We start from the raw sequence: 17,979 nt of genomic DNA, 5'->3' as shown, positions 1-17,979 counted from the left end.
AAATCTGAGAATCTGCCCCTGCCTAGAGGACCCAAAGGATACATGATGACTAAATGTGTGGTGGTGTCCTGGACCATAAAGTAGACATTAGGGGAAAACTAATTAGATCTGAACAAAGTGTGGACTTTCATTAATAGCAATGTACCAATGTTGGTTTCTTAAATGTGACAATATATTATAGCAATGTAGTGTGTTAACAATAGTAGACACTGAATATGGGGTATATAGGACCTCTCTGTACTATCTTTGCAACTCTTCTATAAATCTAAATCTATCTTAAATCAAAATCTAAGGGTTATTTAAATTTAAAAATGTCTCTTGTACTGTCCACTACAAGATAGTATTTAATGTTTCTAGAAAATACTCCACATAGCACATCAAATAGAGTGGAAAAGAAATAATTTTTGATCTTTGATATGTAATATTCTTTAAATGAAAAGTGTGCTGGTTGAAGAAGAATGTATTCTAGAAAGTCATTCTATCACTCCAGCAAGATTGTGTTTTATGTATAGTCTTCGGTTTTAAAGAGTTGTAACTGCTATAAATACAGTTGAAATACATGTCTCCATAAATAAGAGGGAAAGTGGTTGAATCCCAATAAAACCTTACTATTATAGTGATCTTATGGAGAATTATGGGCTATTCTATGTCCTTTGGATGTCTTCATTTTGCTGTAACTAAAGTGTTACTTACTTCTGTTGTTCTCTTTCACAAATAACAATATATACACGTTCTGTGTGCTTTTCTCATCTTACATACATAGTTCAACAATGCAAGTTTACTTCTGCTGATTTGTACACCTTTAGTCAAAGATGGTTTAATCTTATTTTCCTCTCTACTGTTACAATACAGTTTCTGGTTTCTTCAGGAATAAAAAAAAACTATCTTACAGACTTTAATGAGTGTTTTGTGCAACATTTAGATGAGGACATGTCCTTTGTTACTAGGAAAGCTTATTTTGGAGGTGGAAGGTAATGTAGAGTTCACATGCTACAAAAATCTTTATTCTTCAAAGGAAGAAACTGAGGTAGAGAGGGTTAAATCATTTACCTAAGAGCACACATTTAATTGCAAAGCAGGTCCTGGAAACCTGACTCCTACTATTCTAACACAGTTCTCACAAAGTAGTATTTACAACAGTTATTTTCCCAATGTTTTGTATTTAAATAAAATTATTTGAAATTCTAGTTCTCATAATTTTCAACAGAATATTTGGTGTTAGTGTTTTGACAAGTGGAGCAACCATTTTAAAATTGTACTGTGTCATTTATGGATGATGATAGGAAATAAATGAATGTTCTGTCTGCAGCAGGATAAAGAGATCCAGCTGGAGGACAGTCCATGATCCCCAGAAGACCTTTCAGCATGGTCTGTAGTGCTGAATTACTTATGTGATATGTGCGCATATGGGGAAAGGGCACAAATGAAAGATAATTGAAAAGAGAATACAGTCTACTAATTCTTGTCTTTTATTCATTTTTGTCCTAGAAATCTCCAGGTAATGTGGCCACTAGTTAAGGTAGTCATCCATTTGAATTATTTTTTAAATAGACAATAATTACATATAATATACTAGTATTTATATATTAATATGCATTAATATATTCAAATAATATATTAAATATATATATTATGGGTAGATAAATCCATACATAATATATCTTATAGGCAAGAACAAAAGGGGAGATTATTACCAAAAATTCAAATAAATAGATCATCAACTGATAGATATTACAGATGGATACACATATATCTTTATCTGTATTCTTCCTCAGAAGCACTTAAATCTGAGCATGACTGTCTGTTTCTGTTAATTTGCATATTTGCCTTAGGAGTTCAGGGATATTTATGGCAACTGTCTGGATTTGGTTGCCAAAAGCCTCTAAACTCATAACCAAAGTCACTGAAGAGGAAGCTCTGAAGAGAGCTTTGGGACTTGCGATCAGTTTGATGATTCCTTACAGAGATATCAGTGTCTGCAATGCATTTGATAGAAAAGCAGGGTGCTCACTCTGAGCTCGCTAAGCAACAGAGAGTACAGGGCAGCAGAACCATGGAAGGAAGATTGGAACATGAGGCTCTTAGAGATGCTAATTGGCATCCCCCATGTAATTCCTGATGATATGACTCAAGCATCACCCAGAATGCAGCCTACTGATGAAGACACAGAAACAAGCTTTGGCCTGTTAAATCTTAACCTGAGATAATATCTAGAGCAGCTAGACATCCCTTTAACTCTGAAGTCTTCAAGTCACAACTCCAATGATGTGTAGCACTACATAGATGAAAATAAGGAGAGGTGAGGCCTTGCTTCTTTCTTGAAGAAAATTTTCATCTAAAGAAGGGCAAGCCTTTACCATGGTGAACCCTATAAGATGAGAATTAGAAAAGGCAGTAGCTGGGACAGCAAATGAAACAAGATGTACTTGTAAAATGTTTTAGCAGTAGGTAGTAGGTATTATATAACAAGGAAAATGCTATTTAAGTTTACCTTATGATACAAAATTGTCAGTCACTTTAAGGCTATTTGTATAAATTTTTGTAGAAATTGTAATATGAGTATACAGACCTTGATACATCTATAAATTTATGATGTATTTTTCATATAGGCATAGTTTCATGTCCTAATTTGGTTTCTTAAATATTCTCCAGCTGCTTTGAGAAGACCCATATATAGCATTGTCATACCTCATTGATAACACTAGTTTTGACTGTGTTTTTAAAACATGTCAAAATTTAAGAGTGACATTACAGTTTTTCTTAATTAGTCTCAGACATTTGAATGATGCCAAAGACTTAGCTAAATATTCATATACCGAGTAATGCTTAAATTTCACACACTTCTTAAGCAGGTCAACTACAAAAGAAGTTGTACCCAATAAAGCTGCCTTCTCAGAGGATGACTATTACCTACACAGGCAATTCTCAACTACTGTAGTAAAGTCAATCAAAATATGATCAAATTCATCCAAATAATATGTTGACTTTCTTGACCGATTTTCCTGAATGGGATTGATTCTGTTTCACTAGAAAAGAAATGATAACAGCTTTCACTGATGAATGGCTGAATGCGTTAGTCTCTGTCCACATAATATTTTGTAAGAGCAAAGTGGTTAATTTACTAACTTGATAGTTTCAAATTGATCTGACTATGCCTTTGTAACCTCTCTTCAATTTATTGAAAATTATTTTTTTATTAAAAATAATTTGGGATGGCAGACCTTCGAACAATATTATTCATTTACCTTCTGTCTACCCTGGCCTATGCTCTGTTTCCGTTTTCCCCCAATACTTTTATAAATGTAGTGAAAAAAATTAGTAGAAAAATCAACAAAGACATATAGAATACTACCTATTATTAGATTGAAAAATCATAAACGTATTCATTAAATTGCTATTAAATTTTTTTTAAGATTTTATTTATTTATTTGACAGAGACAGAGATAGCGAGAGTAGGAACACAAGCAAGGGGGGTGGGAGAGCGAGAAATAGGCTCTGCACTGAGCAGGGAACCCGATGCGGGACTCAATCCCAGGACCCTGGGATCATGACCTGAGTCGAAGGCAGACGCTTAACGACTGAGCCACCCAGGCGCCCCTGCTATTAAATTTTTAAACCTGTACTCTCCATTTCTATCCTTTTCTCAACCTAAATGGGAGGCAAGGAGTGAACCCTAGTTCCTTGGAGTACCACTGTTATAGAAGAGAGCCACTGTTCCCAAATCTGGCTGATCAGCAGAATCACCACTGGTGAAGCTTTCTAAGATCCCCAGATGGAGGATATGGGAATAGTTTCCCTTAGAGACTAGGGTGGGGAGTGCATCGCTACCCACACTAAATATAGCTGCGGCAGTACCTCTTAAAATATAGAAAGACCGGGCGCCTGGGTGGCTCAGTCGGTTAAGCGACTGCCTTCGGCTCAGGTCATGATCCTGGAGTCCCGGGATCGAGTCCCGCATCGGGCTCCCTGCTCGGCAGGGAGTCTGCTTCTCCCTCTGACCCTCCCCCCTCTCATGTGCTCTCTCTCATTCTCTCTCTCTCTAATAAATAAATAAAATCTTAAAATATATATATATATATATATAAAGACCACAGAGCTTCCAAGTCCAAATTCCAGAATCCTCAGTCTGAAAAAGGATTTTCTGTGTTCATGAATGAGGCTTGCACCATCTAAGCATGTAGGTCCTTTCAGTTGGCTGCAACCAAGACAGGTCATAGTCTGCTTACTTTCCAGCTGTCTTTGGCCACAAGCCTGGAAGCACCAGATGATCTGAGAGCGGGGGGAGGGTCTTGGCCTTAGTGGTTTGTAAAAACATGGTGTCATCATTCTTCTGGTCAGGAAGAAAGAGAAATGGACCATATTATATCATTAATCATCAAAATTGTACATACATGTGTATATTTGATAATAAATTCACATGCATCCAGAGCAATTCATTAAGAAGTATTTAATAACCAATGTCATATTGGGTCTTTTCTTCAGCATCTTTCCTTATGATGAAGGAATAGATCATTATAATGTTTGCCTTGAACACATACCACCTTACAATAATTTATTTGTTTAATGTGATGTTTCTGTGACCTATTTTATTAAATACTTTTTAATGCCTTAGTATCAGGAACATGAGTCAATTATTTGCTTACTACAACTTGGTGAATTAATGGAGCTAGAAATAGATCCTGAAATTTCAAATTCTCAAGACTCAGCTCTCCAGTTTGAAAGGCAATAAGTAAATCAAAGACAGTGTCAGTCTCAATTGTCAAACAATATCAATATATTGGATTAGATTCAAATTCATTGCAGTAAGCATTTACCATACATTGGGGAATTTTATTTCATTTTTAAGTGCCAACACCACTTAAGTGTTTTAAAATCAGTTTTATAACTGGCTTTGGGAGAAACAGTCACAACACTTGACACTGTTTACTTGGCTCATTATCATGTTGTATTATTAGGATAAAGCAGTTTTAAAAGAAATTGACTCATGTTGTTCCTTCCCAAATAGCACAGGATTTCTAATGTATTGATTCTGCATGACTGTGAGGAAAATAATAAAATTAGCCTGATAAGTGGCCCAGCTTCCAGCACAGCAGCAGCATTTTGTGAATCAAACCTAATGCTAACCTTGTTCTCATTGAAATGCCCAAACCATTCCTCCATGTTCTATTCAGTTCACTTCAGCAGGTTTCCTTTTCTTTTCATTTCTTTTTTTTTTTAATGAAATGTGTCTTGTAAGTGACTGAACCCTCCAAGAGCCAGTGGAATTTATTCCTAAATAAGAGTAGCAATATCTTTACCTTTCCAATAATCTATTGATAGAATCTGATACAATTTGGAAGCCTGAGCATGGTGGCTTGGAAAGCATGGCTAAAGTCGAAATGATGTCTGCTGTAGCAACTCTTTGCATTAGGATGCAGCAAATAGCTACTATTTATTCCTCACTTTCTATGGGTCAGGCAAATGTAATAAATAATTCTAGCTGTTATAATAGTCCTGCAAGGCAAGGGTTATCCCTGTTAACTGTGCCATTTGATCCTACTTGCTCTTCAGAAAGTCAGTTTTCACTCTTTTGCATCCAGAAAAAGATAACATACACAACCACGTGTGCACCCACACCCCCCACCACACACACACAAACACACTCACATGCACCACTCATCCTGGTTTCTAAAAGTATTGAAAAACATTGTATATATCATTAAAGTTTCTGTGCAGAATATAGATGGTTTCTGATGCATGTGTCACAGAAATTCTTCTTAAAATAAATCTAAGCAATGTTATCTCCAACACTTCCAGCTCTTTATTTTTCCAGCATCAGTCCCTCTGGCTTTGCTCTGTTCTGTCCACCCCTCCCCTGGCTGCTTCAGCTGTCTCCTCCTTGGTCCACTTTCATACCCTCCAAGATTTACTCCATTTTCTCAAGGAGAGCAAGGCGTTACTTGTCTTCTCCAATTATTCTCTCCTTACATATCCTTTTCCAGTTCAACAAAGGACTAGCAACTTTCTGGCTTAGAAGATAGGGGAAGAAGGAGAGAATGAAAACTCTTATATTCTAAAATTCTTTGTCACATCGCCCTATCACAGATAAGAAAAATGAAGTTAAAAATGAGATCCTGGGTGGCTCAGTCAGTTAAGCATCTGCCTTCGGCTCAGGTCATGATCCCAGGGTCCTGGGATGGAACCCCATCTCGGGCTCTCTGCTCAGCAGGGAGCCTCCTTCTCCCTCTGCCTGCCGCTCCCCCTGCTTGTGTGCTCTCTCTCTCTTTCAAATAAATAAATAAAATCTTTTTTAAAAATGAAGTTCTGATAAGTGAGGTAGTTTGTTCAGCTGCGTAAGTAGTTAAAATACTACTATTTGTTAAAATACTATTAAGTATTTTAGTAGTAATACTAAGTAGTATTTCAATAAGAATTTGAATAAAGTAGTTAGATTTTTTTTTAAATTATGCTTTTTTCCCCCACTATGTAACACCATCTTATTGTGGTAGAAATTATATCTGAATCAGGCCAAAAAAAAAAAAAAGAAATTATATCTAAATCGGTGAGCTTTAAAAGCCAAAGATAGTTGTCTTACATACAGGATGTATCTTTTATTTGAAACTCCTATTGGTTCTCAAAAATCTATCTGTGCCTTTTATTTTATCTTTCTTTTTAAGCCATTGTAGCATTGCTCATCTAAACATCTAATTTGCAAAGAAGCTTGGAAATTTTTTTCTCAGCCAATCTGCCCTCTGAATGATAGATGTTATTGAACACAGCCAACTCTTATCCATTTCTGATGGATGCCTGCATTTTAGGCAATTATAATCTTCTTAAAAAAGGTGTCACTTTGGGCGCCTGGGTGGCTCAGTCCTTAAGTGTCTGCCTTCAGCTCAGGTCATGATCCTGGAGTCCCAGGATCAAGTCCCACATCGGGCTCCCTGCTCGGCAGGAAGCCTGCTTCTCCCTCTCCCACTCCCCCTGCTTGTGTTCCTGCTCTCACTATCTCTGTCTCTGTCAAATAAATAAATAAAAACCTTAAAAAAAAAAGGTGTCACTTTATAGGACCTTCCTGGTTATAGGTGTAGTTGGAATAAACCACCACACTAACCAGTTAATGTGAGAAACTGACAGACAACGGACAAGGAGGTGATGATCACATGACTCCTGAGAAAGCAGATATTACTGTCTACTCCATGACCAATTTGAGTTATAAGTTTGACAAGTAAAAAGATTAGAATTCATATGGAAATGTTTATTCCTTTCAGAACTGGCTACTCCCCCAAAAGATAGGGTTTTGGTTTTTTTAAGATTTTATTTTTTAAGTAATCTCTACACCCAACATGGGGCTCAAACTCACAACCCCAAAATCAAGAGTTGCATGCTCTACCGACTGAGCCAGCCAGGCACACCCAAAAAAAGTTAAGTTCTAATTGGGGCAGGAGTATATTGTGGAAAATAAATTTTGTAAAAGGGATAATGTTCTATGTTAAGGCAAATTATACTAGGTTATGAGCAGTAGGAAATAAGAAAGCAGGAAAACTACAGCTAGGAGGATAGCAGGAATTCTAAGGAATGGTTCATACTTGGATTCCATTGTATAATATAGGTACAGACTTATACACAATTGGGAGTGAAGATGCAATTTAATTTAGATGTATGCATTAATATTTTTCTTTATGATGGAATTATAAAAAGTAGGATCATCATTAACAAATCTTACTTATTTTATCCCAAAGTGAAATTTATCCAAGGAAACATTTTAAAATTTGTTACCATTCACAAGATTCTGGAAACAATTTCATGAAGGATTAAAATCAACATAAAGTTAGAAGTGGTCTCTTGACCTTAGCTTTGCAATTGGTTAGGCTTAGAAAAAACAAACAAACAAACAAAAAACTATGAATCATGGCTCCACCTGCAAACACCAATCCAACAAGACCAGGATTAGATTCTCAGGACAGATTTTGCTCTTTTGCTTTTCTGTCCTTGAAAAGAATTACACGTGTGCCCACAACAAAGCCAGTCTCGAGGACCTTTGCTCCTTCCTTAATTCCCCAGTGACTGAAAAAGCTAATCCATTAAACAAAGTAGGAGTTCAAAAAATCACATGGTTGTCTTGGGAAGTCAAGTGATAAGAGATTATAAGAACAACTGGGTCTAAGTCTGCTGAGAATTGCATCAGTTACCTTGGAAATAAGAACTCGTCTGAATATAAAAAAAAAAAATGAGGTAACTCCTACTTAGAGAAAGTCTCCTAACATACTCAAAACTAGTAGTCCTTTCATGGCTTTCAACCTATTTCAGAGATCTTTTCATATTTGTATAAACTTACTCCCTCTTTTCCTCCCATGTACATCCCAGCAAACATTGTCATAGGTGTAAACTAAATATTTAGATTCTAATCCTAGACACATCTTTGAAAGGAAAAATGACTTGCAAAAGTAACTTGATTCATGCTGGCCTTATATTCAGAATTTATTTCTACTTCCCACCCATCCATCTCTGCATTTCTATGTGCCTACCTCTGCAGTAGTTAGGCACTGAGAATGAGTACAATCAAATAACAAGGCAGCTGTCCATTTTCCTAATCTACCTTCACTGAAGTTAAGCCAGATCCCATAGAAGAAAGTGGAGAGCCTCAACTAATATAAGATTATTGGCACATTTGAATATTCAACTTTGTCTTACAGGGGTTACCTAAATAACAAAATGGGGAGTAAATACCTGTAGAAAGATTTTAATTATGTAAATTACATGAGAAAAACATCCTTTCCTGATTCCATAAAGCTTTAATCTTGAATATAAACTATTTACCAAGTCAGTAGTGAAAGTTGTTAAGGGAAAGAATCAGAACAATTCCTATGATAAATTAGCCTTTTAGACAGAAGTATCTCTTTGTTTTTAATTTTTCTCATGGATTGATTGAAATTTCAGGTATAATCTGTGTAGGGTCTCTTTGTACCCGTAGTTTGCAAATAATAGATCAACAACCAGTGTAGGATTGATCCACTATGAAATGAAAGGTAGGGTTTAGAAAGCATGACTTTGAAAACAAGATAGAAATGATTGGTGTTAAAGTGGTTTTAAAAAAAAAAAATACTCAGAGTTACAGAAAAATATCATCCTGAAAATAAATGAAGAACATGTTCTAACCTCTCATTCAGGAACTATTCTTACCAAAAAAAAAAAAAAATCAAATTTGAAATAAATCTTTCTTAGATAGCAAGCTGTGAGTTCTCATGGATTGTGGAATTCAGGATCCAGGGTTAGTTTCTTGACTCTGAGTTGACCACATACCAAGAAATATACTTGAACAAAGGGGAAAAATCATAGTCTACAAGGAGAGATTGCTCAAGAAATGTAAATGAAAACATACAAAGCTAAAAATATATAATAGCTTATTCGCAATAAATGTAAATGTTTGATTTTCCTCCCAATATTTTGACAAGATAAATATCAAATGGTGATCATCTCACCTCTGTCTCTTCCTCCCAGTGGTGCACGACAATTCAGGAAAGTAAAGATCTTCTCTATTTTGAAAATCAAGTTTATTAGTAGGTCTCGGTACTTCTGACCAAACACAGTTCTAGCACTGTCAATGCAACAGTGTATGTGGGTTGAAAAGGAGAAGATGGGTAGAATAAGGACATCAACAATAATACTCTTCTCTGTTTGAATTTTGGAGAACGGATCTATATAAGCCATTTGAGAGAAATCACGTCATGTGAAATTTTCAAAGTGATTCCTATCCATTATATTACAGGGTCCTCTTACCCTCTGATTTAAGAGGAAGAAGGTCTATTTCTGTTTTTGAAATTAGAATTGCAAAACTCAAAATATTTAGGTGATTTTTCTCCATATCAATGACTATTAAGTCAGAGATAGAAAACTAGAATTCACCAGAACTTCTGACTGTAAGCTGATGGCCTTTTCTTTTAAATTTTTCTGCTTCCTGGAAAACATCTCCTCTCACAAATTCATCCACATTGTGAGTTGGAGAGTTGTGTTGATAAACTCTTGGACAACAAATAATTCACTGAGTGCTCAAAAAGTAATTGTCTATGTGGCTAGGAATGCAATTCAGATTTTAAGTTATATTTACCATTTAAGTAAAATTATCCATTCTATACACCAGTATCTGGTATAATATGTATTTCATGCTATCTATAATGTACTACTCTTAAGTAGAATTATCATGTTTTAAAAATTGTTTGCACTTTCAGTTATGGATTCTTAGTCAATATAAAATAATATTTATATTTTTCCGTTTATAGCCTCATCCTTCCCATGAAATCTAGATTTTGTTATCAAAATCTGAAACGATTACAGCCATCTTATCATCAATGTTCTCCAGCAATTATAAACTATAAGCACTGACACTAGTATCAAAACAATTAATTGAAAATAAAGTACACACTATACGTGGAGTTACGAGAAATTCATCTGAGCGCCTAGTAGTTACTTATATTTAAGTCTTCGTTCTGTTAAATTAAAATGAGTCTTAAAATGTCAGCGATAGAGAGGCAAATTGTGAATGAATCAAATTTAGCCAGCCTAGGAGTTACTTGGCCAAAATCCCTTGGGCTTGCGTCATGAACTTCAATAAGAGCTCAGTGACTGAAATAATTCTCCATTCTACTCCGATGTTATCTGAAGAAGTTCTGCCTCTGATTTCCCTTTCTAGGAAAGTGGATTTTTGTGGGTCATGTTGTCCCTGAGCCTCCATTTTCTTTTCAGTTCTCAGTGCAAAAGAATTTTTTCTTCCCCTATTGCTCTAGCAAAATGGCAAGCAGAGACTCGGGGATATGCTTGTTGCAGTCCTATAGAAGCTATTAGAACTCTCAGTTGCCTCTGCTTTTTCTCTCTGTTGTTGCTATTAAAGGGTCCAGTACATCCAGGGGTGATACGGATTTCACAGTCAGCCTGAGGATGTGGATAAATTATTCACTCATCTTAAAAAAGTACTTTACTTAAAATAACTCTAGGCAGCTAAGAATTATGCTGTTCTTCTGTTTAATTTTAAGTGCAAAAAAGACTAACAGGTGCTTCCTGAATGCTCTTTGTATTGTCAGTGGTATAGAATGTCACCACATGATCGATGCTACATGAATACCGACTTGAGACTTGAGTAATATATTAAGAATGTGACGCAGTCTGCTTTGTTCACCTTTATGTGTCCTAGAGATTTTTAGATAACAGCCTTTTTTCCAGAATGGAGAGAAACAACAGTATTTCAGACAGAGCTTTGGCCTCAGACTCTGTCACAAACAAGTTGTGTGACAGTGACTAAGGGATCTGAACTCTTGGGGACTCAGTTTCCACATTTGTATATTGAAGCAGTTGTTCCGACTATATGAGCTTAAAGCATTTTGTAGTTTCCTCAGATCTATAAAGAAAAAATGTTTCTCTAGCTAGCAACTGGGTGCTCCAGAGAATTGCCTGAAAGAAGTGACTGGTAGGATTTCCAACAGAGCACGCATTTACCTGGGTAATCAAGACCCACTTCAGGAACCACAGGAGGAGTTAGAGACTCATTCAGAACAGCCACACTTTCACTTTTGTTGAAGTCTGCCTCACTTGTGACTTCTTCATTAGTCTCCCTTATATTGTGTCAGAATGAAACTGACTCAAATCACAGTGTTGGGTAGAGGAGAAGGAATGGAGGGAGGAGGTAGATAATGTTATTTATGACTAGATGAACTAATTAAATGGTGTCCTCAGTTTCTATGTGGGTTGAATTAGGAGAATCTGAAAGCTCCGAGTCCTCCAAAATTGCTTCCCTTCCAGCCGCCTTTCTCCTCTTGGTCAGCCCATATTCCTCAAAGAGATTGATTCCCACCCCCGCAATCAAACAAGGGAGGTCTTGCCTCCATAAAGTTCTTAGCATGAAAGGAAGGTTCCACAACAGTACCTTAGCAGTACATGCTCATTAAATATTTGTCGAATGAATGAAATAAAAAGAAAGAATGGGGCTCTTGGAGCTTTGCCTCAGGAAGGAAGCAGAGCCTGATCCAGGTGCTCTGGTACAGAAGTTACACCACAGTGAGTGGGAGAAGAAGAAGGGGATTGTATCAGTGCAAGTTCCATGGCTATGTGTTAATGAGGACTAAAAAGGTGGCACCAGAAAAGCTGGCAAGGGAGGTGCTGAGCACTGGACTAGAGCATAAGCAACAGACACACCTTGGAGGACTGACCAAAATGGGCATTGAGCTCATTGACCATATGGCAACACTTTCTTTCCATGACCATTTCTGTTAGATTGTAGCATTTCTATGTCATCTTTTTACTAGATTTTGGATTCAAAAGGAGCACTCAGTTGTAGGAATTGAATTTTAACAAGGTTGGTATCTCAGGAAAAACTGACCCGACATCCATTAAGAGGTCAAAAGGCAGAGAAACAAGGGCTGGTCCTTTTGAAGTGAATGCAGAAGCAGCACGTCGGCTTTAGACACGGACATTCAGAAGCGAAGGCATCTCCGAACTGTATCGTGATTGGGCAATGTTGGAAATTAGAAAGCATGCCATTTTAAAGGGGACTTCTATCCTGGAATCTGATTTAATAAAACATTCCTTTCACTTCTATAGATCAGTCACGATTTGCAGACATTAGCCATTTTCTGTGGAGGGCACAGTGAAATGTAGAGAAAAGTTAAATGGGAAGAGGAAGTAGGAGAAAGCAGAGAGATGGAGAAAAGAGTCATTTTCTCTAAGTATAATGGCACGCTCCCGCCGAGGCTACAGTCTTTGCACGCTCGGTGTTTGCGTGTTGATTAACAGAGTTATAGTATATCTGTTATTACTTAACTGACATGTTGCTGGAAATTATAGTTAGAGCACTGTAGTGGGTTACAGATATAAATAACATTTAAAATAATTTCTTTCCTTTATACCTAGAGGAACTGTGAACTCAACAGCAGGCTTTCCCTTGACTCTAAAAGCATCCATCCTGCTAACTGAGTAAAATAGCTGTTTTTCGGTTCATGCTGAGTTTTAAATGTAATGTGTTATAAGGTGTTTATTCTCTCACCGATTAGCTCCCATTATCATTAATTGGAGTTGCCTGAACAAGTACTCCATGAAGGAGTGAAAATATCATCTTCTCAGGCTGCTTTTGGGGGAAATATTTTCTTTCGGAGAGCATTCTTTTCTTAACCTCCGCTCTCGTGAAGTGTCACATCATTTGTTGTACCGTCGGGGTTGCGGGGAGGAGCTAGCCACATCAAAAACGATTATAATAAAGGGCGTAAAGACAATAACTGATGGTTGGGAGGAATAGATCAAAGCATGGATAATATAGCAATCTCCCCTGAGTGCAGACCCAATCTCTTACATAGCTGGAGTTAGAAGCTGCCTCTGCAGCAGGAATTTAGGTTCAGGAGGCAACCCCCACAAGCAGTACACCCCCTCCCACCCCCGGTTCTGCTTGTCCGATTGCCTTTTGGTGGGGAGGGATTCACACTGGAGTTAATTTTCTCTCTTTTTTAAAATTTAAATACCTCTGAAAAGCAAAGTATCTTGCCAAGATGATTTAGTGAGACATACAGTGAAGAGGATTATTATTCCCACGTTATAAATGGGGGGGAAATGAGGTAACACGAGATTCCATGACATGCTGACCAGAGATTATTATCTCTTAGACCAGTGATCAGAATAAAATGGTTAGAATTGCCCTGTCCATTTCATATTTTATTTAACACAGGGAGCCCCACAACCTGTGGCTGAACTAAGGACACAGAATTAATAACACTCAGTTGGCCAAATCTCATTGTGCTCTGACGTACCTGCAGAATTTCCAAATGGTACTTGACTGTACTCGATTCCATTTTCTGTTAAGAAACAGGAAATGGTTTTGCAACCAAGCACTTTGTAGTCAACCACAGGAAGCTCATGCTGTTTGTATTCACACATGCTCTTCAAGGTCTCCAGGGAGCCTTTTGGAGATAAAACATGCCTTAACTCCCTGCCTCTAGAGTAAGAACAATTTACCTTGAAGTTTGTGGAATCTTCCTATCAGTTTGAAGGAGAACAAATTTTGAGGAAAGAGACAAAGTAATACGTCACCTTCATATGGACTTTCCTGGTCAAACACATGAATGGAGTTGGAAAAGCAACCTTTGCATTGCAGTTACCAAATGGAAGTGTGTCATTTGAAAAGATTAAATTGGGGTGCTCTGATCAGCCCAGGGCCAGCCCTGAGGAGAGGACTGTGTTATGTTGGAAGCCAAAGAGGAGCAAAGACTAAAGAGAATTCACAATTATTTATTGTAGGGAGCTGAAGATTGAAAAATGCCAATCAGCATTTAAGTACAATGAAAGCTTGTAAGTTTCTTTTCTATTCATTCAGAATTTTTAAACAAACTTGCAGGAATCTAATGAAGTTCTTCTTCATACTATTTTCAAAAGATAGACTCTAGAAAAGAAAAGGAACAGAATTGTTACTTAGAAATATTTGAACAACTTAAGAAAAAATTATGCCCACTATCTGTAAGCATATAAAAAATTTCTGCTAAAGTAAATTACTACGCAATTATAAATCATTCTTATCAATTAAAAGCAGGTCCCTGAGAGCCCCTAATAGTGAAAACACTCCACACATGGGCACATAGCTCCCACGTTTCTGTTATTTGTTCATAGGTGTTTAACTCATTCATTGTTCAGTAGTTATTATGTACCTGCCTGTGCCAGTGCTGTGCTAGGTATTGGAGATATGAAGTTGAATCATGCAAGGTGTGTGGAGAAAATTTGTCACTGGGTAGAACTTACCAGATTTTCTCAGCATACAAAAGGACATGCTATCACATTTGTTTTATTGGAAGTCAGCTTTCTTTCACACTTAAAAAATGTGTAAAAGCCACATGATTCCTCATTAGTGAAGTCGTGAAATCCAGATTTTTAGAGGTATTCTTACCTTTCCTCCTATCACACTGTTTCTCCATTGAACAGGATAGCAGTGGATTCTGGCCATTGTGTATAATCTGTGTATCCATCATTCATCCATCTTATATTCATGGGATGTTTATTATGAGCCAGGCACTCACTGTGCTCAGGTCCTGAAAGAAATGAAGATGAATGAGAGAAAAGCCTTGCCCTCAAGTAGCCTCTTGAATTGTAGCACTTCCTGGAAGATACTGGATAACCAGACAGAATGCTAATACTGGTTATAATGCATCGCTCTTGGGCCTTCTTCAGGGATCAAGAAAGGATACAAGAAACCAAATGGGAAATAGACTCTAAGACTATAGACTGTCTCCCCTCCAGGGAAATTAAAGTTTCCTGTAAAGATATGCAAATCCTAGAATGGAATGTTTTCTTTTAATATCATATATGTAAATTATAATGAGACCCGAGTATATTAAAATTATTCCAATGATACTGGACCAAAAGAATTCACAGAAGTTACTGCCTATTGAATGAAGAGAATGGGCAGTTTATGTACTGGTTGTGAAGGAGTAATTAACAGTGGGAGAAAATTGCTAAAATCCACACTTTTTACAAGTTCATACTACCCATTCCTGGCATTTATCATTCCTTTGAACACCTTACACTGTTGTCTGTAGTTTTGTTTTTTTTTTAATTACTACTTTGGTTTTACAATTAGGTAGTATGTCCCTTGATGGTGGGGCCCCCGCCCCTATACACAACGTCCCCCAGACTGGGTGTTCAGTATGCTGTTTCCGCGGCTACAGCTGCTGACCACTAGGTCGATAAATTATCATCTCAATCCATCTCTAAATAGAGAAACGGCCCTGCATCTTGTGGGGGTGATTTTAGGCCAACCTGTGAGCACAGAGATTAGATCACCCGGCAAACGAAAATGATTCTTATAGTATTTATTGGCCAAAGTGAGATTTTTAAAGAGATGGGCTGGAATTAAGTGAAGGAGAAAAGGAGAATCTGGCAGCTTTTTACACCCACATCCCATGGATGGGGACTGGTGTGAGTTGAGGCTCCCAACCTGGGCATTGCTAATTTTCCTGCTCTTCCCTCAAGAAAAAGTTTATTAAGCGGAGTGCTTAGGCAAAAGCTGGAGGTCTTCTGGGATCGTTTCATCCTGTGACTTATTGACCTTGATAAGCAGCTCACATCCTCATGGGCCTTTACGTTTAATGTGCTTCACGTGGGAATTACTAGTGTTTTGTTATTACTCCCAACAGGGTTAGCCTACTTTCCAGCAGAGCTGGAAAGAATTCAAAGTTCTGTCTTGGCCCCAAGTACGTATCGAATAGTAGAGTAACTTAGGACCCAAGAGGCAGTCACTCACTCACTTAGTAGTTAAAAGAATCAACTCAATTAGATCTTTTTAAGTAAATACACTGTGTCCTTCCTGCTACTCCTGGCCAGTTTCATATCATCTTACAAACTCATAAATTAGAGCCATGGTTCTTGAACATTTAGCCATGGTTCTCGATCAGAATCACCTGGAGGTCTTATTAATCACAGATTGCTGGCATTTAGCCCCAGAGTCTCTGGTTTAGTAGTTTTGGGGTGATGCCAAGAATTTACGTTTCTCACATTCCCAGGAGATCCTGATGCTTCGGGTCCTGGGACCTGCACAGTGAGAGCCCCTGGATTACAGAAGGAAGATCTCCTAGATCTTTGGAGTTAGCCACAGAATGCAACCTAGCTAGGTGTTGCTTCTGACAGCAGGTTCTGCCTTTTTTTTTTTTGCAGTTGCCTGGCTTTCTCGATTCCTTCTAATCCTCCTCCATGTATTCATTTACATACTCAAAGGCAGTGAATCTAAGGTTGGAATATTGAAAATCTATAAAGTCCTGATAGATCCCACATTAAGATGCATGTTACTCTTCTTTCACTACAACCTGAATCAAAATTGAGGTGTGTGCCAGGGAACGACAGGGCTGTACACCCTCCGAGATTTGTAGGTCCTTTATCTTCTGATTCCTTCACAGGGACAAGGATACCACGCATTCCCGGTGTCTGCTGACCCCTAGTGGCGTGCGATGCCATCCCCGACTCCTCTATCGATTTTTACAAACTGTAAACTAGGGGAGGATTTGGGGTTGAGGTGATGGTAACAACGGATGATTCATCATATAAACCATCATTTTCAAATTGGGGAGAAAACACAGACACGCAATTTATTCCTGTTTTGTACTTTCTTGGTAAAAAGGAACAATGACTGGCAAAGTCTTCTACTCCATGAAGATCAGATCTGTCAGGCCAACGTCTTACAAATTTAAGACCAACAGCTCCCTACAGAATCCAACTGTATGTCCAGGACTTAGTGTCATGTAACTGTAGAGATTAAAATCTGGGTGTAAAGGAGGCTTTATGCGGTTCCAAAGAAATGTAATTTAAAGGCATATTTAAATAGGTATACCGTGTAAATCAAATGTGAAGATAATGACAGTTATTTCAGGGAACATTTAAGTCAGATTAAGTTTCCAATTGAGTTGCTCAATATCCCCAAATATGAGCCGATCCACCAGAAAATTTGCTGGCTTTAGTACAGTACATCATTGCTAAATCGGTATACCCATAAACAAAACTCAGAGATGTTTTTTTTCCCTTATGGACCAAAACAATTCAAAGGACATAGCTTAAAATGCATTAAATATACTATATTGTTTGTATTAAAGGATCATAATTTTCGATGTTTAAAATTGAGAACAGTATTAGAAATTACCGACTCTTCAGCAATTTATGAAGTAAAGGCAAACTTGAATTGACACACAAGAGATACAGTAGAGTGCTGATTACTTCGATAAACTCTTTCATACCATCCTCTTGTATCTGACTGTGAAAAGATTGATACTAAGTGAAAAACAATGACCCCCCCAAAAAAATCCTTCCAACACTACTTGTTGTCTTCCTATCCCTCGATGCCTTAAAAGTGAAAGATACAAAGAACATTAAAATGAATAAATTCTTCTGGTGAGCCATTGAGAAGGAATCTTCCTCACAGTGAATAATCTTTAAATCAAGGGCTAGCCTGACTGCCCCTGAGTGGGAGCACATACACACACAGAGCCTCTG

At 37.5% G+C, this 17,979-nt stretch overlaps 1 protein-coding gene across 1 annotated transcript in view; it reads right to left on the bottom strand.

Annotated features, from left to right (window-relative positions):
- Nucleotides 1–14,890: 14,890 nt before the first annotated feature.
- Nucleotides 14,891–17,979, bottom strand: part of TSPAN12 (tetraspanin 12) — a 290,076-nt gene continuing 286,987 nt past the window's right edge. Inside the window, exon 9 of the mRNA XM_064575015.1 lies at nucleotides 14,891–15,032. Coding sequence (XP_064431085.1) covers nucleotides 14,902–15,032 — 131 coding nt within the window. The 3' untranslated portion in view covers nucleotides 14,891–14,901. The remainder of the gene's footprint in view (nucleotides 15,033–17,979) is intronic.

Source organism: Mirounga angustirostris, unplaced genomic scaffold (assembly GCF_029215605.1).
Source record: "Mirounga angustirostris isolate CCGP_5_RB_7025 unplaced genomic scaffold, mMirAng1.0.hap1 SCAF_12, whole genome shotgun sequence".
Taxonomy (NCBI): domain Eukaryota; kingdom Metazoa; phylum Chordata; class Mammalia; order Carnivora; family Phocidae; genus Mirounga; species Mirounga angustirostris.
The sequence above is the reverse complement of the archived record's forward strand: the minus strand, read 5'-3'. Positions and strand labels throughout refer to the sequence as shown.